Source organism: Ursus americanus, chromosome 24, assembly GCF_024610735.1.
Source record: "Ursus americanus isolate L20-20 chromosome 24, mUrsAme1.1.p, whole genome shotgun sequence".
NCBI lineage: Eukaryota > Metazoa > Chordata > Mammalia > Carnivora > Ursidae > Ursus > Ursus americanus.
The window spans coordinates 36,514,303-36,537,939 of NC_142150.1; the positions used below are offsets into that span (position 1 = coordinate 36,514,303).

At 41.8% G+C, this 23,637-nt stretch overlaps 1 protein-coding gene across 1 annotated transcript; it reads left to right on the forward strand.

Moving 5' to 3' along the window:
* Positions 1 to 8,261: 8,261 nt before the first annotated feature.
* LOC123785349 (high affinity immunoglobulin epsilon receptor subunit beta-like) lies at positions 8,262 to 15,184 on the forward strand. Its single transcript, XM_045787080.2, has 7 exons — positions 8,262 to 8,473; positions 9,501 to 9,624; positions 10,365 to 10,499; positions 12,813 to 12,869; positions 13,411 to 13,566; positions 13,919 to 14,017; positions 14,887 to 15,184. Exons 1-7 carry the CDS (start codon positions 8,415 to 8,417, stop codon positions 14,983 to 14,985), a joined length of 729 nt encoding a protein of 242 aa, XP_045643036.1. The 5' UTR covers positions 8,262 to 8,414; the 3' UTR covers positions 14,986 to 15,184.
* Positions 15,185 to 23,637: the final 8,453 nt, after the last annotated feature.

Here is a 23,637-nt window from a genome sequence, read left to right on the forward strand (position 1 = left end):
ACGTAGTGGTGTTGAGCTGGCTTATATTGACTTGTGAGAGCTGACTTTAAATTTTCAGGGATCACAAATTAACATATTTTTGGTGGCTTGAAATTGGCTGCGGTGGTAGTATTTATACATCAGAGATTGGTTAAAGCCACAAGTCCCATTAGCACCCCCATCCTCCAACTCTGGAAAGCCAGTTGTTCAATATTTGTAGCATACCACTGGATAAATATGGACAGGCCACACACCTATTTGAAATTTAGAGATATCCTCTTAGTTGCAATGTAGAGTGTACTGGAAGGAATCGGTGGAGAAAAGGCTGATTAGGAGTCTGATGCCGTACACAAAACAAATGATGGGTGCATCTAGACCAGCAGAAGAAAAAAGTTATTTATAGTAACAATTGTATTATCATTTTTCATTATTTCTACTTTTCTTCTCCAGTATGTTATAATCAAATAAATAATTTCTTTGTATTTTTCCAAAGATATCTGCTAACAAATTTTGATCAAAACATATTGACATCCTGGAGTGGACATTGCGGTTGCCTATCTGGCAGCCATTCTAGCTATCCTCGGCTTCATGGCAACCTTGAGATTTTGGTGGTTAACCTCACCCTGGGCTGCAGGGCTACACCACGGTAGATCTGAACCCATCAAAACACTTTCATGCTTGATTGTCTCAGCCCATGAAATGTCCCTGGGCCAGGGCTTGATCCAGTTGGGGAACATCAACATTAAGTTGGAGGCTTTTTTACAAATGTAAAATACGACCTTCCCTTTCATCATATTTGTGAATTAAGCGACGGCTAGAACTAGTAGCTGTTAGTGGCTATGGCAAAAATGAACCTCTGTGCTAAGCTGAAGGCAATGTGAGAGAATTTCAGAAAATAGAAATCAAACCCTAACCTAACCCCACCTGAAATTTAACCTATATCTGGAGTTAGAAGTTTCATGAACACATACATTTTGTTTTTATTGTTGAACAAGATTTGTTGCAAATATCTTCTCTCCTTCTGATTTTGCTTTATTTTGATGTTTTTGTTACTTCTTGTTTTGCTTCCACCCCAAGTTGTTGTAGTTTTATTTACTCACTTTTCATCATGATTTATGCATTTTTGTGTTTTGTGCAAGAAACCCTTCCTTAGCTCAAGTCCATGGAGATTTTCTTTTTATATTATGATCGTTAATATAGCTGTAATTTACTTTTTCTATAGACAGTGATGTCATCATCATCATCATTATTGTCATCATCCTCCTCCTTTTGGAAAGCTAATAATTCTAAAACTTTTTGGTTGAATATCTCCTTATTTGCCATATTGGAGGTCACACACATGCAGGCCTCTACCCAGAGCCTCCTATTTCAGAGACTTTGTTGTTGTTTTGAAAATACCACATTGTTTTAGTTGCCTGGCATAATTATTTTTGGGTAGTATGGACATTTAACAATATCAAATCTTCCAATCCATGAGCGTGGAATATATTTCTATTTATTTGTGTCATCTTCAATTTCTTTCATGAATATCTTATGGTTTTCAGTTATTCTCTTTAATTATGGGACTTTTCCTTTCAAGATCTTGCTCATCTTTTATTACATTTACACCTACAAATGGGAGCAAATTTCTTTATTTTTTAAAGATCAATATATATCCTTAGTCTTTTCTCATCTGAGACAGTTTCTCAGACTATCCTTGTTTTTCATGACTTTGACATTTTTGAAAAGCACCATCCTGGTATTATGTAGAATGTCTTCTCGGTGTGGGTCAGTCTGATATTATGCCATGATTCAGCTAGATTTATGGTTTCTAGGGAAGACTTTCATACAGTTGAAGTACCCTTCTCATCACATTATGTAAGGACATCAGTATACTCATGATATCAACATGGCATCATTGATGTAGTTACCATGATTACTTGGTTAAGGTGGTGTCTGTGAAGGGGTTCAGAACAAAATCTCCCCAAGATGTGCCTCATTAGCTTGTAGACTGTTTTGAGTTGAAGGCAAGACCCTGTGGGCTCAAGAGAAATTTTGTCCCTCCCTTAACTAGCTAGAAGGATCTAAATTGGAGATCTTTCCAAGAATAAGAGTTATTGCCAGAGATAAAAATCTTTTTTAAAGGCCTATTTATTTATTTATTTATTTATTTATTTATTTATTTATTTATTTGAAAGAGAGAGAGAGTGCACGAGCAGGGTGAGGGGCAGAAGGAGCGGGAGAGAGATAATCTCTGCAGACTCTCCACTGAGTGTGGATCCCAACATGGGGCTCAATCTCATGACCCTGAGATCATGATGGGAGCCAAAATCAAGAGGCAGACATTCAACTGACTGAACCACCCAGGCATTCCACCAAAGATAAGTTGTACATGAGTGACCTATCTGTATGGCAGGGCAAACATCTAATTACCAAACATCTACTCTTCTTCTTATTGCACTGTGATTTTTGCTCCCCCTCTTTGAAGCCCCAGATCCCTATCCCATTCCTTAGCTCAGGATGGCTTATATACTTCATTTTACTTTTTTGTCTTTGTACCGCTCATATATGTGGAACACTTGTGCATATGAAATTATATTTGATTTTCTCCTGCTAATCTGTCTCATGTCAATTTAATTCTTGGACCAGCTGGAAGAAACTTTGAATGGTAGAAGAAAATGTTTCCTCCCCAACATCTTTTAGATGTCTTCACTGAAAAGTTACTATTTTTTTCTTTTACATCCTCTATTCATTAGAAGTGAATTAATGTGTAGTTTACATTCAAGGGGAAGAGAAATGAGCTCCACCTCCTGGAGAAAGGACTATCAAAACAAATGTGGACATTTGTTAAAACCACCATAGTAATAAATATTTTAGAAAAGATAGTTTGAGGCTATGTAAATATCCTATTTCTCCTTAAAGTTTCACTCACTAATTTTAGCATTCACATATAGAATTTTCTTGCAGCAATTACTACTGTGTCATTCAAAAGGTGATTTTCTATTTCCCTCATTTCTTCTTCATTTATTATTTGAATTTTATAAAGGAAATTTGTCCCTTCTCTCTCATTTCTTTATTCATTAAATCATTTATTTATATCAGTACAGACTCATGGATATTTATATTATTCTTTGGCTTATGACAAATTTTTTTTAATTGCTCAAATTGTTCCAGCCTTGGCTGTTGAGAGCTGAGATGGCTTGCTTCTGTGTAGTTTGACATGCTCCCAATGTTCCCTTCCTTTTTTAGCATTTTGCTGTTTTCTAGAGCCACAGGAAGAAACTTTGACCTTTTTGCTAATGGACTAAAAGAATTTTAATAGAGGGCATGCTCCAGAAGGAGAGCTATCATCATAGATAACTACAGTATAATGTGAACTAGGTTCAGGAAACCGGGAGAGACTAGCAAAGTCTGTTAAAATTCCTATGTTCCATTGTTTCTGCATGTCCCAACAAATACTTGCTTACCAAACATGTACTCTTTATCATCTTCCTGTGAATTGTTTGCCTTCCCTTTGAGTCCCAGATACCTATCCCTTCTCCTTAATCCAGGCTGACATATATGCCCCATTTTACTTGCCTTTAGAATCTCACATGTTTATGTGGGTTCCCCATAGTATGTAATAAAATTAATTTTTTCCTGTAATTCATTTTAATTATCAGACCAGCCCAAAGAACTAAGAGGAAAAGGGAGAAATGACCCTCTCCCTAACAGTTGATTCATTCATTCATTCATTCATTCACTCCTTCAATATTGAGTTTCTACCACATGCTTTGTCATTGTGTTAAAAATTCAGAGATAAAACTGCAACTTGTAGAATCATTTTGTCCCTATTTTCATGGAACAATAATAAATGAAGTCAAAAGTTTAACATAAAACCCCAACCAAATAAAGGGTTATATAAATAGTCACAATTTGATACTGATTAAAGATGAATTTGAGTCATCTGTATAAGCATTCGCCTCTGGATGAATTGCTCACCCATATCTGATGCAGGTGATACTTAGATGAGACTCGGGACTTAGACTTTTGAGTTGAGGCTGGAATGAGTTAGGGCCATTGGGCTGGAACAAGTGTATTCCGTATGTGAGAAAGACATGAAAATAGAGACAAATTTTGGATGTCTGCCATCTCCCTAGTAAGAGGTCCACAAAGATAAAAGAAACAGTTTTTTTTTTTTTTAAACGAGGAAGTTATCAATAAGAATATATGGACAATTTTTTTAGAACATAGTACATGGGTGGGTCTCTAGTTTGCAAACCCTGACTATCCAGTAGAATTAATGCATAAGATTTACATTAAATCTAAAGATCATGTATTTTTACATTAATGGATTAAGAGAAATTATAAAGATCTCCAGAAAGAAAATACATGACACCATACAAATATTTGTAATTTTGTAAATAATTGTAACATTACATTGGAATTGCCAAAATGAACTCTAGATGCTAGAAGAAAATAGAGTGAATGATTCTGAGGAAAATAATATTTTCCAGTTCAAACGCTATACTTCTCTAGAATTCAATCAAGTATGGGGGTGTAAAAAGGGAAATGTTCAGGCCAGCAAAGCCCAAAAACTCCATCTCCCAGATACCCTTTCTCAGCATGTAACTGGAGAGTGTTCTACCAGGACCACCAGTAAATAGCAATGGAACTAGGGAGCCCTATAGGGGGCGCTCTTGCACACGTACCTCTCTCCGCAGCCCGCATTGCCCACGGGAAGGAAGATGATTAGTTTAGCAAGGGAGGATATTTTTACATAAGAATTCTATCTCCTGCTTTTAAGAAAAAGAATAAAGGTCTCTCCCTGCCCCTGCAGCAACGCACTAACCACCGCTTGCAGCCAGTGAAAAATGGCCACAACCGCAAATCCTCGTTCTTCTCCAATGAACTTTTGTGCAAAACAACCCTCCCCAGTTTCCTTCTAAAACCTGGTAAAAGCTGACTTCCCCTTGTTTTTCGGGCTCACCTACAGTTTGCCATACTTTGCTTGCCCCCCACTGCAATGCTTCCGCTATTACTGAATGAACTCGTTTGGCTGGTAAAATAACTGGCCATTTTATTTTTCAGGTTAACACTACCGATGTGCAAGAGTACGCTAAGCGAGAGAAAAAAGTGGAATCAGGGAAATCGAGAATCCAATTTAAGACAGGGTAATGGGAAGTCCTGCAAGGACAGCAGTGTGCCGTGCTAAGAGGCAACCAGTCCAGACTGGAACAAGGTTCAGACAGGTGTTCAGGAAAAGCCTGTGCTACCTCGTTCTCCAGGTTTAGCAATGGGAAAAAGAGGGTTGACGGGCAATTGATACAACACTCGGCAAGTATTGGAAGATAAAATTTCGTTTTCAAAAATCTGCTCATAAAGAATAGGAAATTATGCCAAGTTTTGGAATAATACTGAAAACAGCAAAAAGTGATTTTGACCAAATACAGTTGTATTAGGAGGGCAGGGAGAAAGGCAGAGGGTTTAGGAAAGCTAACAAGCTCATCGTTCGTAGCAGAAATAGGAGTTAATGTCTGCCCTTTGCCTGTGATTCTAAGTGTCTCTTATTCTCCCCACTAAGCAGATGTTTTTGGTCACAAGAGAACACATATATTACACGCTTATAATCTTCCCTGTGAAAGTGCCGTTTTGGGGAGCTAGAAGGGGTGTGAGCAGACAGAACAAACACGGACAGGACCTTGGCAGAGTGGCCCAGGAGCAACAATGGCAGATGAGCTCCAATTTCAGGAAAGGTTCAGGGAGATTTTAAGTACCTGGGTTGTCTGTGTAAATCTTTCTCTCTGCATTTCTGAAGCCATGTAAATGAAGAGACAAAGGCTTTCGCTTTTAGAACCACCTGTCCTGTTTTGTGAACAATATTTTCTTATTTCCTTCCTTTTTATAACCCAATTTCCGGTGGAACCTTGGTGTTTGCTGTCAGTTTCAGCCTTTCTGAGCCTCTTAAAGAGAGAGGCAAAGGGACACTGAGAGAGAGAGAGAACGAGGCTGTAATGATTCCTTTGGGAGTAGCAGAAAATACCTCCTAAGAGATAGCATCTTTCCATTTGTTTTTTTGTTTTTTTAAAGATATTTATTTATTTATTTATTTATTTATTTATTTATTTATTTGACGGAGAGAGAGACAGCCAGCAAGAGAGAGAACACAAGCAGAGAGAGTGGGAGAGGAAGAAGCAGGCTCCCAGTGGAGGAGCCTGATGTGGGGCTCAATCCCAGGACTCCGGGATCACGCCCTGAGCCGAAGGCAGACGCTTAAGGACTGAGCCACCCACGCGCCCCAGCATCTTTCCATTTGCAACACGAAAATTGGTGGATATTTATTTTAAGTAAATTGAGCATTCAGTCGGAGAAAACAATTGTTCAGATGGGATCTGAAAGCAAATCTCTGAGTTTGGAAGAACAAGTCCAGTGTGGACTGAGAAAAGAAACTGCTTGTGGAAAGAAGGTGTGCCGATGGAAAACATATGCGAATGCCCTGCCGGGTGGACACAGACGTCCTCAGTGCAGGAAATGATCACTCTATTATCTCTTTCTTTCAGGCAGAGGCACGATGAAAACTCATCTTGATAATCTTGCCTCCACCAAAAAAAAAGTCATGTTGGCCTATGTTTCCATGTTCACAGTTGTGAGAGTCAACACCGCATGTCCTAAGGACTCGAATGGGTACAGGATTGGGTAAGCACCTCAAGAGGGGTAGAAGAAGGTGCTGGTGAAACCAGGGTATGAAGCAAGTTGGGGGCCACAAGATATGTCTCAGTTTCTGGTTTGCATTTTGCAAGTTTCTATTGAAAAATCTCACAAAATGGTATCATGTCCAAACACCAAAGCTCCATTGGTTTCCTGTCTAAACCTCAAGCCTAATTTCTGATTATTTGCTACACACATAACGCACTCTTCCATGCTCCCAGACAACACCCCCGACGGGCCTTTCCTCGGGACTTTGGCCAGCAGACGTGGTCTCGTTCTGCAGATGAAGACTCCTGAGGGGATGAATTTGAGTCCTGGCTCACATGATGCTTTCCCAGGGAATCTCTTCCTTGAATTCTGCACACCCCTGAGAGTGTTACTGTCCTGTGTGTTCCAGCAGCGTCTGACACATCGGTAACATGATCTCATTTATCTCTGACCTACTCTTCTAGCTGGTGACAGTGAGCAGGACAAGGAGGGTCCCGTGGTACCCACGTCTGCATGACAGAGCAGTGCATGACCTAGAGCCGGAAGTCCTTTTCGGATGAATGTGTACATTAAGAAGTTTTATTTCTTAATTCCGATAACATATTGGTTCGGTCCACAGGCTCCAAAAGACACAGTGGGAAAATGGCACATGGCTTAATAAATTTTTGTCGTGAAAGGTGTGCTCATAGATCTTTTAATGTCCTCTGTTCACACACATACCTTAGTTTCCTGGAGAATGTGGAGAAGTTTCATCACATCCGGGCAATTTGTAGTATCTTACAGTTTAAGGAAGGGCCACTCAAGGTTATGTCTGTAATTCAACTGAAATAAAAGAATCCCAAATCTGTGAATCTCACCTGTGTATTCATTTTACCACGTATTCATTTCTTCTTAGCTAGTTATGCTATTAAGATGAGAACATCAGTGAAGCTCTGACCTTTATTTAGATACAATGCTCCGTCCAATGCTGCTTACATCTACTCACAGGATTTGCTATCCAGTTCACGCCCCTCAGTGCTTCGAGGCTGCATCCTTTCCATCTCAAAAATCAAAGCAGCAGAGAGTCAGTCTTGTGTTTAGCAGCCCAGGGAGTGTTTTGTGTGAACACTCAGCTCCCACATGCTCTCAGGAGCGGCTCAGAGCATTCTTCGTGCCCGGTCTCAGAGCCCATCTGCTGCAGAGAGCCATATACATCATGTCCAAAAGACAGGAGGAGAGAGAAAGACAATAAACATTGAAGTCAGAGACAAATCCAGAGATTCAGAGGCTAAGACACTCGCTAGCAGTGTTTCCGCCTTACATTATGTGTGAAGCCACCTGTGTCTTAAACAGAGAAGACAGGCTTTTTAGAGGTGCCTTTGGAAGCTTCTGGCACAGAAATGGCCAAGGACAGAAAGCTCCAGAAGGGAAGAACATCTTTTTCTGTTGTGCAATTCTCTCTCACCTTCTCAATCTCCACTAAACTGTTTCATTTGTTGGTTCTGTAAGCTGCGTTGGTCTCAGGGAGATCCATTCTCCAGGAGCCTCCAATGTCTTCATTTCATACCACTCCCTGGTCAGTCCCTCCATTTTGTTCTTCATTCGAACAAACAAATGAAAAACCCTATTGCTCTTAATCAGCTGGGAAACTTATCTGACAAATGTCTTAAGTACGAAGATAGTCATCAATGTCATGAGCCAACCCATCTTAACTGCTCGTCAGGAGCACACTGGAGGAGGAAGCCCACCAAGGCTCACTGTAACAGCATCCTTCACCAGCGCACAGCTCGGCTCATGAACAAATGGACCCAGAAAATAGTAGGGCGGGTCTTGCTCTCCCAAACCCACAAGGGCCCTCCAGGTAAGTACAAGCTACTATTTTTTCCTATTCCCAGTGGGCCAGAGATAGTCACAGTGTTGGGGAGATGCCAGTTCATGGACTTAGGCAAAGACCCATCTGGTTTCATTTATATATTGAGTATAAAGAAGCTCTTGGCTGTACTTTGCCAGTAGTTCTCTCTGGGTGATGGGGAAGAAGGTTTTACTCAGCTTGTGACCTGGAAAGAACTTAAGTTTTCTCGCGGCAGGGGCTCATATTCTGGGATTGAGGTCCTATCAATTGAGTTTTCTTGCCTCTGCATCTGATATATGTGAAGGGAAGCTTTTCAACATGACCTGGGGCTCCTTGTTGGTTTCTCTTCGTGAACCTCAAGCTATGGGACCCTGCCCCCCTGTTTAGAGGGGAAACATTCACGGGTGAGGCTGGCAGAGGTGCGTGATTCAGTTTTCCTTTGCATACTGAAAGCTAACGTTAGTAAGACTTTCCTTTTAAGGTTTTTAGGAGAGGCTGGTGACAGCGCTTTGGGAATCAATATTGGATTGAATATCATTGCAAAATATTAAGTATATTCCAAAGTTTAGAAGGGACAGTATTTCCAGTTAGCCTCCTCTGAGGATGAGAGCAGGAATAGAGATCGTACTAACCCTTCGGAGCCGTTCCTTTGTGCACGTGAAGTTGAGCGTGTCATTGACAAAATATATTCAGGTACATTTCTGTGTTAAAAAGACTGAGAGACGCATGGGTAAATGTGCCTGTTTTTATTTTCACTCATCAGCATAGATCACTGGGAAAGAACTTGGTGTAATAACCCTATATTAAGACTTGGTTCATTTTTTGTTCCATTCTTTTCATCTCATCACTAGCTAGACAGTGACCTTGGCCACCAACTTGGACCCTCTGAGCCTCCGCTGCTTAAACATTTCAATGAAGATTTTAATTGCAAGATTGTTTTTGAAAAAATAAGCACTCAAAATCCCCCTTTCTGTCAGTTGAGAACTTTTCACAGAGAGAATTTTCTCATGGCTGAATTTCTGTTTAAATTTCACAGTGCACCTGAAATTGAACTTTCAGAAGTATCTCTCCATGAAAACCCTTTACTGGAGAAGGCGGCCTCATCCCCACCATGCCATACGTGGCTGATATTTTTGAAGAGGGAGCTGGAATTTCTGGGGGTGAGTGAGCATCTTCCAACCTCAACCAGAGTAGGACTGGCTCTAGGAAAGTGTACTTGGGTGCATGGACACAGTTTCCCCACTTGGATTCATGAGGCAGGAGAACCCTGGTAGATGAAGAAGTGACACTGGGCCTGGTTGAGTAGCGAGAAGCATTTCCTCACGAAGACTAGAATAAGAATGGCAAATAGGATCTGCCAACTCTGGTCAGCTGCCGGTGGATTAATATCATTAACATCCAATTAATAATTTTTGTCTGCACCTCGATGGAAAGAACAATTATTGATGTCCACCATGACTATGTACATAAAGGCACATGAGAAATATATTGGGGGGCGCCTGGGTGGCTCAGTCGTTAAGCGTCTGCCTTCAGCTCAGGGCGTGATCCTGGCATTCTGGGATCGAGCCCCACATCAGGCTCCTCCGCTATGAGCCTGCTTCTTCCTCTCCCACTCCCCCTGCTTGTGTTCCCTCTCTCGCTGGCTGTCTATCTCTGTCAAATAAATAAATAAAATCTTTAAAAAAAAAAAAGAAATATATTGGCCATCCCTGCATTAGGTCATGCCTGTATCCATTCTTAGAGTGGCCTGATGATACTGGAAAATATTGTATTTGAATTCTGTCTCAGGATTGCCTACAAGACCAAAACAATTTCTCATGTTTGGCTTCAATCATAAGGAATTTGATGCCATCTTGGGAAAATACCTTCTTATTCTACAAAACGTATGAATTTTTTACAGGTAACTCAAATTCTGGTTGGCTTGATATGTCTTTGTTTTGGAATAATTGTCTGCTCCGTGATCAATATTTCAGAATTTAAGGAAGACGTTTTTTCATCATTTAAAGCAGGCTACCCATTCTGGGGAGCAGTGTTTGTAAGTAAATATCTACAATTGTTTCTGAAATAACACTGTGTATAGCTTTTCTCTTATCTAGGTCAGGTCTAACCAACTATTTATTCCAGTATTTAGAGTGTATAAACATACTGCAGTTTACAAAGCACTTGGGTTAAACATGTTAGCACGCTTTTATCAGACGAGAAACCGGAGATTGATAAAGGTTAAATGAATTGCCCAAGGGACATTTAGCTAATAGAAAGTGAATCTAAACTTTCAGAATCCAATTCCAGAAAAATATCCCTAACTCTATTCATCAATCAAATTATCTTCATGAAGGCAGGGAGAAGACCCTGAGGAGGTGGGGAGAACAAGGTCAAACGAGGTCAAAAGCATCTGATGAACTGCTACTCTGTCCTAGAAACTCTTCTAGGTGCTTTCTCGTTGTATCTCCTTTAATCATTGTACTGTTTCTAAACTAGATGACTGAATGAGGTCACAAAAATACATAGCTTTACTGATGTGTAATTGACATGCAATCAACTGCACATATTTAAAGTGTACAATTTGATTCATTTTGACAGGTGTGTACATATGTGAAAACATTACCAAATCAATATAATGAACATATCCATGACCTCCAAAAGCTTTCTTGCACCCCTTAGTAATCCCACCCTCTGTTCCCTGTCTTTCTGTCCTCAAGCAATCACTGATTGGCTTTCTGTCACTAGATTAGTTTGGATTTTCTAGGGTTTTATATAAAGAGAATTATACAGCATATTCTCTCTACACGCTGGCTTCCTTTATTCAGCATGATTATTTTTTATTAATCCATGCTGCTTTTTGTATCAACATTTCATTCATAAGGACATATTTTTTTTTAAAGATTTTATTTATTTATTTGACAAAGAGAGATTGACAGCCAGCAAAAGAGGGAACACAAGCAGGGGAGTGGGAGAGGAAGAAGCAGGCTCCCAGCGGAGCAGGGAGCCCGACGCGGGGCTCGATCCCAGGACCCTGGGATCACGCCCTAGCCGAAGGCAGAAGCTTAACGACTGAGCCACCCAGGCGCCCCCACAAGGACATATTTTAACTCTAAAATTATCGCATTGGCTTGGCACTCTGCTAAATACTTAGCACTTACCAGATTGCCTACCTGTTCACGACTCTCCTTGAACTTCTGCCATATATTATTTGACCCTTCTCTCTACTGTCCTTCATCCATACACTTAGCTTATTAGGTGTCTCTCAACCCATCCTCCACTCTGAAACTTTGAAATTGTTTTGAATTTGTGCTACTGATTTCTATTTTCAATAAATCTTTTCCCATGTGCATTTTCATAATTACTATATGTCTATGTGACATATGTCAGACTCGAGGTGTACATGCCACAAACACACGTTTCTTGCTCAAAGGAACTGACACCCTAACACACAGGATGCTCACACAAACAAATAATTACAACAAATTAGAGTCATTTTAAGGGGCGCCTGGGTGGCACAGCGGTTGAGCGTCTGCCTTTGGCTCAGGGCATGATCCCGGAGTCCTGGGATCGAGCCCCACATCAGGCTCCTCCGCTATGAGCCTGCTTCTTCCTCTCCCATTCCCCCTGCTTGTGTTCCCTCTCTCGCTGGCTTTCTCTCTCTCTGTCAAATAAATAAATAAAAAATCTTAAGAAAAAAATAGAGTCATTTTATAACAGTCATGTACCGGGTCTGCTGGACCTTGCTACTCTGAAAGTAACCCATGGGCTATCAGGGTCGGCATCACCTGGGAGGCTGCTGGAAATGAAGAATCACAATCCCCCTCCAGGACCAACTGAATAAAAGTCTGCATTCTGAAACAGACCCGTAAATACAGAGAACAAACTGGTGGTTGCCAGAGGGGAAGAGGTTGGGGGGATGGGCAAAATGGGTGAGGGGCAGTGGGAGATACAGGCTTCTAGTTACGGAATGAATATGTCACGATGATAAAAGGCACAGCACGGGGAATATAGTCAATGGTGTTGTTACACATTGTATGGCGATGGACGGTAGCTACACTGGCGGTGAGCACGGCGCAGTGGGTAGACTTGTGGAATCACTGTGCGGTCACCTGAAGCTAATGTAACATTGTGCCAACTACAATGAAAAGAATCTGTATTTTAACAAGACCGCCACATGATTCATACGCACATTTAATATCAAGAAGCACGCTATAGGAAATAAGAATAAGTAAATAGTGAGCTTCTGGGGGAATAATACATAGCGTTACAGAGTACCCACAACTTCACCTTATATTTGGAGAGTGGGGCTGAAGGGGAAATAAAGGTCCAAGACTCACTGTGCTTTTCCCCCCTTCCTTTTGTACAGTTCGCCATTTCTGGATTTTTGCCAATTATGTCTGAAAAGAAACACACTACATATCTGGTGAGTTGCCATGCTGTCCTTATCCGTCCTTGACAAGATAAGAAAGATGGAATTTTAGGAGTCTTGAGGGAGACGTGTCATCATCGCCCATATTATGAGTGAACGTGGATATGTGGGGTTTTTTACCAATCTATTTTGTGTTGGATATAACCATTAAAAATATAATCAGTAAAATATCAGTTGTCTTTTTTTAGAAAACAATAAAGTATGATTGCCTTGGCACTTGTTTAAAAAATATCCTCACACCGGGCCTTGCCCTTGTAAGTACAGTCATACGAGGCGCTAGATGATTTTTTTCTGATTAAGGAGATTGTTGAGGAGAGATGATGTGTGTCCATGTGGGTCTTCCTGATCATCGTCCTAGCAATCAAGCTATCGATGCTTATTAAACAATGAGTATGTTCCCAAGATTTCCTTTTTTATTTACATTTTGAACCCATGCCAAGTTTCCTGGGTGCAAGTAGCCCTAAAGATGCACACAGGTCTATGGAATGCACTGGCAAGTGGAGCGTCAGGTCTGAGTGTTGTCCTTCACCATCAGGTGTGGGGAACCCTGGGGGCCAACACTGTCAGCAGCATAGCTGCCGGAATAGGGATCTTCATCCTGACGGTCAACCTGAGGAGGAGCTCGGCTTATATCTACAACTGCCAGGACGCTTATGGAAAGGACTTCTGCTTTATGGCTTGTTTTTCCACTGTATGTATTTCTTGGGGGAGGGCTAAGATCTGAGTCCCGCTCTAAGTAAGAGCCCTCTTTTCCTTTTCCTTGAACATCCATCCTTTGCTGTAATCTCTGTCCCATAATGTAGTGTCCTGGGGGTTCATGCACAGAGATGCTGGCTGCCACCCCCTCCCCAGCTGAATTCTGCGAGGTTGGAGTCACCTGCCTTGAACCACTTTGTGGCTTTCGCATGTGTGTGTCTCTTCATTGGGACTGATCACGTGGGGGTTAATGAAATGGTGATGAAATCCGGGGCTGCTATAAAGGAACACACTTTCGGGGCACCTACCTTTTGACCCTACTTGTCTTGTTGGTTATTGTTTGACAGGAAATTGTGGCGATGATCCTGTTTCTCACCATTCTGGGATTTTGCAGCGCCGTGTCCCTCATCGTCTATGGGGTTGGAGAAGTAGTCCAAGGAAACAAGGTAAGTAGAGGCCTGACACTCAATCCTGAAGGACAAACTGAAGAATTTGAGCGTCATCACTTAAAAATATGGCTTGGATTTCCTGGGACATTTCTTCTAGAAAATTTTTTATCTATGTTTCAGTATTTTCATGTCCAAATCTCTTATTTTAAATCACATTTTCCACTCATAAGAGCACACATCTCATGCTAGAGCCCCATGACGGAGGGTTAGGAAAGTGGAATCTTCATAATTTTAGAAAACGCAGATATGCTTCTGAGCGTGGTGAGCGTGAGAGACGAATATGCCGGTAGCATGTGATGGAAATACTCAGGTATCTGGGCTTATTTCCTCTTCCAGAATAGCTCTCTTATATTTGTTCCTGATCTCTCCTTTTTCTTGGCTTTTACCGTTGTACTTGCTCTAAAGCCTCAATTTTCTTTCCTTTCCACGGCTACCAGCTGCATTTCCACTTGCCTTGCCCATCCATCATACCTTGGACGTGTGAAAAAGAATCACCAATACTCGATGAGCGTATGCTTACTCAGATCTTCCAGATGATACACACTCTCTCCATCTGTCCACTTGCCTGAAGCGTTCAAGTCTGGTGGCCTTGTTTGATCGCTTTCCTCCCAAGATACGTAAGGCAGCAGATATACCCAAGTTCAGACACATAATAGTCTCACCAACTTGTTATTGACAGACAGAGTTTCCTCTGGGCCGGCTTGCCAGCCTGGCTTGGTTTGTTGGAGCTGGAGGGAATAATTACGGTGTTAAGAGGGAGAGTATGAGACTCAGAAAGATGAAAAGAGATGATCTAGGTCTCACGAATGAGTTGTCTAGTGGTGGAAAATTCCCGGTGACTGATATTAAATCTTTTCCCTAATCAGATTGCAGAAGATCGTCTTTATGAAGAATTAAACATATATTCACCGATTTACAGTGAGTTGGAAGACAAAGTAGAAGCATCTTCTCCTGCTGATTCTTAAGAATCATGTCTTCAGGGGTGCCTGGGTGGCTCAGTTGTTAAGCGTCTGCCTTCGGCTCAGGGCGTGATCCCAGGGTCCTGGGATCGAGCCCCACATCGGGCTCTCTGCTCCGCTGGGAGTCTGCTTCTTCCTCTCCCATTCCCCCTGCTTGTGTTCCCTCTCTTGCTGGCTGTCTCTCTCTCTGTCAAATAACTAAATAAAATCTTAAAAAAAAAAAAAGAATCATGTCTTCAGAACATTCTGACTCACAGCAAAGGGTCTAGAATAAGCCAAGATCTTTGTTTAAGGGGCTACTGGCAAAATTTCGGTTCTATGATCTGCCAGTTTTACATTAGGATTCATTCTCCAGATGGTAATATTCGGTCTGTTGTTTCTGTTCACCTAAACTTCCCTCCACCCCACCCATTTGTGAATATGTGATAGACTCTTATCTTGTTTCCTATTCCTGTCTCGTACAGCAACTTTCACGGGAAGTCAACATGTAATCAGCAAGTATTTGCTGTCTACCTATAACTGTGCAAATAGAGGAAACAAGTGGAAAGTTGGTTGAGAGCTGAGTTAAACTTTGACAGTTTTGGAATTCCTGGGTGATTCAGTCAATGAAGTGTTGAACTCTTGATTTCAGCTCACGTCATGATCTCATGGGGTGTGAGATCGAGCCATACGTCGGGCTCCTCATGCAGTGGGAAGTCTGCTGTGATTCTCTCTCTTCCTCTCTCTCTGTTCCTTCTCCCACTCCTTCTCTTTCGCAGTCAAATAAATAAATAAATAAATAAATAAAATCTTAAAAAAAAAACCCCAAACTTTGACAGTTTGATCACATTTGGCTCTTAGCCCTTTTCCGGGTTCACAAGAGCTACACGTGTGCATGGACTATGTCCCCCTACTGGACTCTAAGCTGCTAGAGGGCAAAGCCCGTGCCGCGAACTCATGCTGAGGACCAACTTAGGTGTTTGAAATCCCACATTTGTCTCTTTCACATCGTGTTTCCCAGTTTCCCTCATCATGGGAACGCAAAGTGTATTTACGGAGTGAATGGGTGAACATTCTGGGAGGGTATCCCATGAGGTCAGGCGAGAGGTAGAGCAGACAAGGAGAAAGAAATTACTCTGAAGTGAATTGAAGGTGGAGGTGATAAGGAGACCAAATTGGCAGATAATTAGCATTAGGAGGATGGTCAGATGGAAGTGTGAATAGAATCCTGCAGGCTCGTATTAGTCATTTCGGTGGGTGTTTATCGTATCCGCTTAGCAATGGGTGCTTCCTGCTTCTCCATGCTCTTCTACGGAGAATCCAACGTGGAATGTTGAAGGATCACCGATCTTATGAAATGCATTAGAATCCTAGGCCTATTGCTTATTCGTTGAGTGAGCTGTGGCAGGTTATTTATTTTTTTTACTTGATCTGGCTTTTCTTATCTGTAAAATTAAGATATTAGGAGTAATTTATCTGCCAGGATATTGGAAATAATTTACTTGCCAGGATCTGTTGTGAAAACACACACACACACACACACACACACACACACACACACACACCTTACACTATATGTAACTTTTCAGCAAATATTTTATATCCTCTTAATGATAATACATTTCTTTCAAAGACACAAAGTCTCACGAAAATCTGTATATTTCCTGAATCACCAGCCCATTCAATGACATGATTTGTTCACTAATGTTTGCAGATTGATGAGTGGGAGTGGGGAGTTTTACCAAGTTACTCAGTATCTGGTGAGATGGGTGGGTGAAGACAGGAAACCATAACTGGGAAGATCATTTAATGAAGAATTTGAAATGAAAATAAATTCATGAAGACATGAGCTAAAATGGAGTCAGTGGGAATGGAAAGAAATGGTCATATCTAAAACATGGAGTGAAAGAGAAGTTGGTGTATCTTGTTAACAAGTTGAATTAAAAGATGAAGTTAGACAAGCAGCTGGTTGATGGATGCATGCTGTCATTGGGTCTCAGGTCAAAGGAGGACACCTGCTAAAGTTAAAAGAACTGATAAGAAATCAGAAATATGAAGTGATGAGGGAGGAGCACAGATAGACCTAAATTAAGCTCAGTCTCAGACTTCCATTTTTAGGAGACCAAAGAGAAATGCAACGAAGAGAGCCTGACAGTGTCCAATACAGAGTTTTGGGAAAGATGAAATTTGGTGTCATTATGAGAGAACTCATTATTAAATGAAGCAGTTGAACACTCTGAGAGAATTACTTTGTGGCAAAAGGGAAGCCAAATTAACCTTCACGTACCTATAATCACAGGGAAAAAAAGTAGGAAAAACAAATCTAGGGTAGAAATTACAAGAATTAGTCAGAAAAGTGCACTGTGAAACAGACAGCAGGCAGCTCAAAGTAAAGAGAGGTCCAATAAAGAGACAATAACTCACCACCAGAGACAGTATCTGCTGGCGTGGGCAAGAGAGAAGTCTGCGAGAGAAGTCTTGTCCCCGTGGGTGAGAGAGAAGTCTGCCTCCAGAGGAGGCACGGAGATGGGGCCGAGCCAATAGCAACGGCGAATGAATGCCGGAGGTGCAGAGAAATTCAAACCAGGGCCTGGAGGTAAGTAAGTGAATAAAACATTTGCAGAGGCATTTAGAAAGAGAGAATGCGATGTGAGAAGAAAATAGATGGCGAGTAGCAAGTCATGAAGAAAGATAAGCAAAATGTTTATGTCGCTGTTGCTGTTTTTGTTAGTAAGTGGAGGAAAAAGTAGTTCACACCTTAGGCTAAGCAGACGAGTCCTTGGAAAGCCTGAAAAATCATCTTGGGGTAATATTCTTAAGTCATTAATAAGATGATTATGTTTTATGTACTTAGAGCACCAAAATTAGAGAGCGACAGGTAGATATGAACTTCTCCAAACTGTGAAAGTGATCACATAATCACACACTTGATTCGCTTATCTAACCCAGTCCCTCGGGGGTTCTACTGCCATTTTTCCTTTCTTTTCTTTTTTCTTTTTTGATTTTTAAAAATTTATTTATTTGACAGAGAAGGAGAGAGAGAGCATAAGCAGGGTGAGCGGCAGGCAGAGGGAGAGGGAGAAGCAGGCTCCCCTGCTGAGAGAGCCCGACACACGGGGCTCCATCCCAGGACCCTGAGATCATGACCTGGGCCGAAGGCAGACACTTAACCAACTGAGCCACCCAAGCGCCCCTCTACATTCATCCTTCTGAAAGAAACTTATATTTCTCAAAATCTGATAGCAGCATAAAAAGATATCCTTTCACTGTGTTGCTTGCTGAGCGGTATTCCCATCCTGGATGACATCACTTCCGTGGCGTATATATTCCCATCCAAATGCCTAAGGCTGGTCTGCCAGGACCTCTAGAAATGCATCCAGTTCATCTTTACAACGGTACGGTACATTAGCACTCTCTCTCCCACTCAATTCGTATTTTAACCATATCGTTCACTATATCTTTCCTGGGTGCACAACACAATTTTTATCTTATTCTGAGAGCTGTCCCGCCCCTGCCTGCTATCACGTGCCCACTCAAGGCCGACTCTGAGCACAGAACTGGCCTGTTCTTCACACATACATTGCTTCAAATTATCTTTCTAAAAATTTCAACTTCAAGGTCATCTTCTCCACGAAGCCTGCCTGATAGCACTCCTCTTCCTCCAGCCTCCGTTTCTTGCTCTGTAGCCACGTTACCCCATGACGTAGAATCATTTACTGTTAGTGTACTTGTGATCTTGGTGTATCCTCAATTACCAGTATTCGTGAACAAACTGGAATACTTGAAGTTGGTTTCTTGTCTGTGTTTGTGTTTGTGTATGAGCGTAAGTGTCTGACCAAGAGTAACAGAGAATCAAAGCGTCAATTCAGTGATGTCTGCGGCCAAGAACAGTGTGTGATCGGTGTTTTATCAAATGGAACAATCTCTAAATAATCTTCTAGACAGAAAACAGTTGTAAGAGCAATTGCCAGCCATCTCTTGCCAATAAACGGTGGGGTGAAGTGTAAAAGAAATTGTGATCCCGGGGGGCGCGTGGGTGGCACAGCGGTTAAGCGTCTGCCTTCGGCTCAGGGCGTGATCCCGGCGTTCTGGGATCGAGCCCCACATCGGGCTCCTCCGCTATGAGCCTGCTTCTTCCTCTCCCACTCCCCCTGCTTGTGTTCCCTCTCTCGCTGGCTGTCTCTATCTCTGTCGAATAAATAAATAAAATCTTTAAAAAAAAAAAAAGAAACTGAATCTTATTTTACACGTTGGTTCTGACTTTATTTGCGTGATGGAAACTCAGGACAATCTTCTCGCTTTATGGGCCTCAGGTTCTCTGTCTGAAAATGAGCAGAAAGTTGTTGAAAATGCAACCGAAGATTTCCAGCTGATCTTTCTGTTTTCATATTCTGTGCTTTCGGTATCACCGTGATTAAGTCTGTGGTTGGGGGAGCGACAGCAATCAGAGCTCTTTGATGCTAGTTGATGTAAGGCGCCTGGGACGATAGTATTTGTTCTAAACTCCTCTGACAAAAGCTAACCAAAGGTTTCTTTCCGAAAATTGTCTTAGAGATAAAACTTCCCAAATAATTCCTATTCTATGAAGTTTGGGTCCACTTCTATAAAAACCACTGATCAGTCTACGGCCATACCGCCCTGAACGCACCCGATCTCGTCTGATCTCGGAAAAAGCACTAATCAAATAGGGTACTTTATTCATAATTTCAGCTTGATGTGGAGTGTTGAGGCGAATTTATATATGCAAGAGTGTGTAAATCCATTGACAGTCGCTGTGTTCCATGAGTATTTTCAACAATTAAATTTTTAAAAGCTGAACTGGAATTTGAACTCTTGTGGGAGAGTATGAAAGAGAATAAAGTTAAAGTTGATTGAATTTCCACTAGGTCTCTAACCTTCTGCTGGAAGCCTATCTTGTTCACTTTAATCCATAAAACAAACTTTGAAGGACCCAATATCTCTCTTTAAAATCTGTAAGTTTCTTTATATAACAAGAATAAAAACAATTCACCCAAGGTCCCTGAGTCAGTAGACGCCAGAGCTCGGATTTAAATCGAAGCCAGCTGGATTTAACATCTATGTTGTTTCCCCTTGGCTCTACTACCATTTCTGGTTATGAGGAGTGTGAAATAAATGAGTCCTGTTATCTTCCAAGCGATCGGTCATTTGTTCCTCATGTGGAAAACTTGGAGCCTTGGCGTGACATCAGCATCATAAAGCATAAGACATCACTGCTCTTTGTTCCATTTACGTATGAATGTATGTAAGCTCCATGCCCAGCATGGAGCCCGATGTGGGGCCTGAACTCACAACCCTGAGATCAAGACCTGAGCTGAGATCAAGAGTCGGACGCTTAACCCACTGAGCCACCCAGGTGCCCCTGTTCTCCCTTCTGAACAAATAATTCTGCATTTGGCTCTGAACGTAAGGACGTCTGCAGGAGCTGTGGGGTTCAGTGCCATACACCAAGGGACCCAGGAGGAGTCTTGCTGACCTGTCCCTCTGGTGTCAGGCCGACAGATCTGAGTAGGGGCTTCTTGCTAACTTCCCCCCTTGGCCTCAGTGGGGGAAAACCCGGAGAGGGCTCATGTGGGCGTTCATAGGCAAGAGAGACTTTGTAGAAGTCCCGGTCTCACCAAGGAGAGGTCCCAGCCCTCCATTTGAACAAAGCAAAACAAAACAAATGCCAAGTTTTGACACGTTGGAGAGGGTAATGAGAAACTTCCAGGGATGCCCCTTCCTTATGGAGGCAGAGCATAGGGCTGAAGTAGCTGATGGCGTCCTCTCCCTGTCTTGGAAAAGCGAGAGCAATGAGTGAGTTCCCATTTACCGCAGCTGTGCGGGTCACTGCTGGAGGAAACCGTTTCCCCCTGTAGCATCCTGAGTTTTGAGGCTCCAAGACTGGGGGTGTGGAGGAGATCAGGAAACAGACAGATAAGAGTATCAAAGGGCATGAAAGGGGCTTGGTTCCTGCTGACTGCTTTTAGGACTCCAGCAAGAAGCCCACCCTAGAAAGAAACCACCCTTCGGCTGATAGCAGACCCCCCAGCAGAAACCCTACCGACCGAGAGACAGTGGAATGACATAGTCAAAGTGTTGAAAGAAAAAACTTCCCCACCAAGAATACTGTATACAGCAAAGTTATCTTTCTGATATGAAGTTGAAATACAGATTTTTTTTCCAGAAAAACAAAAGCTGAGGGAGTTCATCACCACTAGGCCTGCCTGGCAAGAATCACTGAAAGCGGATCTTCAGGCTGAAATAAAAAAAAGTTAGTTAAGGACATGGAAGTATAACCCACACTGGTGACGGTCAATGTGCCATTGGTTTTGGGATCCCCGATTCTGTAACAGAACGGTGTGTTAGCCACCGGACCGTAGTATCAAGGTTAAGGGAAATCATATTAAAATAACCATAGCCACTATAATTTGTTAACAAATAAACCGTCTAAAAGAGGTAAATTGTGGCATCAAAAATATAAAGGAGAGTAAGTAGATGGAGCTTTTGAATGCTATTGAAGTTAGGCTGCTGTCAGCTTTAACTGACCTGTTTTATCTATGAGATGTTTCATGGAAGCCTCATTGTAGCCACAAAGCAAAAAACTATAGTAGATCAGGATGAGAGAGAGAGAGAAACCATGAGAGACTCCTGACTCCGGGAAACAAACTGAGGGTTGCTGGAGGGGAGGTGGGTGGGGGAATGGGGTAACCGGGTGATGGACATTAAGGAGGGCATGTGATGGGATGAGCACTGGGTGTTATACGCAACTAATAAATCATTGAACATTATATCAAACACTAATGATGTACTATATGTTGGCTAATTGAAGTTAAAAAAAAGGATGGCCACTTAAAAAAAAAACAAAGCCAAAAACAGTAAATAATGAGTGTTGGTAATGATGTGGCACAAACGGCACTCTTTTGCATTGTTGGTGGGAATGTAAACTGGTGCGGCCACTATGGAAAACAGTATGGACAATTCTCAAAAAAAATTAAAAAAAAAATAGAATTACCATTTGAGCCAGCAATTCCACTTCTGGGTATACACTGAAAGCAGGATATGGAAGAAATATTTGCACACCCATGCTTGTTGCAGCATTATTCACAATAGCCAAGGTGGAAACAATTCAAATGTTCATTAACAGATAAATGAATAAAGAAAACACGGTATATATACACAACGGAATATTATTAAGCCTTAAAAAAGAAAGAAATCCTGTCAAATGTATGCCATGGATGAACCTTGGGGACATTATGCTAAGTCACATGAGCCAATCACAAAAAGGACAAATGCTGTATGATTCCACTGTGATGAGGATCTAAAGTCAAATTCATAGAAACAGAAAGAAAGTAGGATGGTGGCTGCCAGGGGGCGGGGGTAGGAAATGAGATCTTCAGTGGGTATAGAATTTCGGTTTCGCAACAAGAAATAGTTGAAGTGCTATCACACATCCATGTGAACATATTTTACAGTGCTGAAGCTGTACTCACAACTGGTTAAAATAGTAAATTTTATGTTCTATTTTTTGTACCATAATTAAAAATTAAAAATAACTTTTGGGCATTGCTGGGGAGCCAGAGTCAGGAAGACACTGCCATTGCCTATCAGTCACAGCTGTTTCTAGGAGATCAAGGTTTGGTTGCTGCTGGTCCATGATGCGAAGTTGCAGAAATCCCCACCCGTGGCCCAAATCCCCTAAAACACTGAGCCAAGTGACCAGTAGGAAGAGCAATGTTGCCATTAACCCTCAAGCTTGCTGAAGCATGTGTTTATGTCTCTTCCTGCCAATGTCGGAAAAAGCTTATAACTTACATGTCTCTTTCCCCCACCAGGTCTTATTCTAGCACGTATCATGGGCAGAGTGTAAATTGCATCTAGGACACTAGCTCAGGGATCTGGAAAGTATTGGCCCCAGTTTTCTAGCCGCTTTCACACAAAGTAGGATATGGAATGAGAAGGACCCCCCTGGCTTCCATTAAAAAATCCAACATGCATATTCAAGATGGTTTTATGAAGTGCTTGGTGTTGACCTATATGCCTATTACATTCCTCTATGGATGAATTTATATTCTTTTCTACCAGGCACAGGGAAGTTCAGGATGGAACAGGATGCCAGCGTGGAAGCAGATGTCTGCTGCCACTGATGACTCATTACTGACTTTGAGGGTTTGGGCATGTGGGCAAGTGAAAACTGTAGGCTATAGGTTCAAGACAGTCTTTTTTCCACGCTCTCCGAAAGTGTTCAGCTGTGTTTGTGGGTCTATAGTACTATGCATAAGGTGTGGCCCAACCTTTGCATCTCGGAGAGTAGACTCACTCACTAAATATAAAATCTTTCCTTGTGGTTATTGTTACACATTGGTTCTAAATGTTCCCTCTGGTGGTGTTGAAGATAATTCTGTTTCCTGTGTGGGAAAAGGTGACCTCGTAGATTATTCCAGAAAGAGGAACCTCTCTGCAAAACAACTTTATCTTTCTCGCCTCTCTTCCTTTAGGCATGAAGATGTGTAATCTCTTTTGACAACCATGTGCTCTTTTCGTAGGGCTTCTTTCACTTAGCAAACTTACACTGGTGGTCATCCATGGTTTTGCATGTACCCAGTAGTATTTCGGCGTACGGATTTACCACATTTTTTTTTTTATCAATTTGTGTATTGATGGACATTCGGACTGTATCCA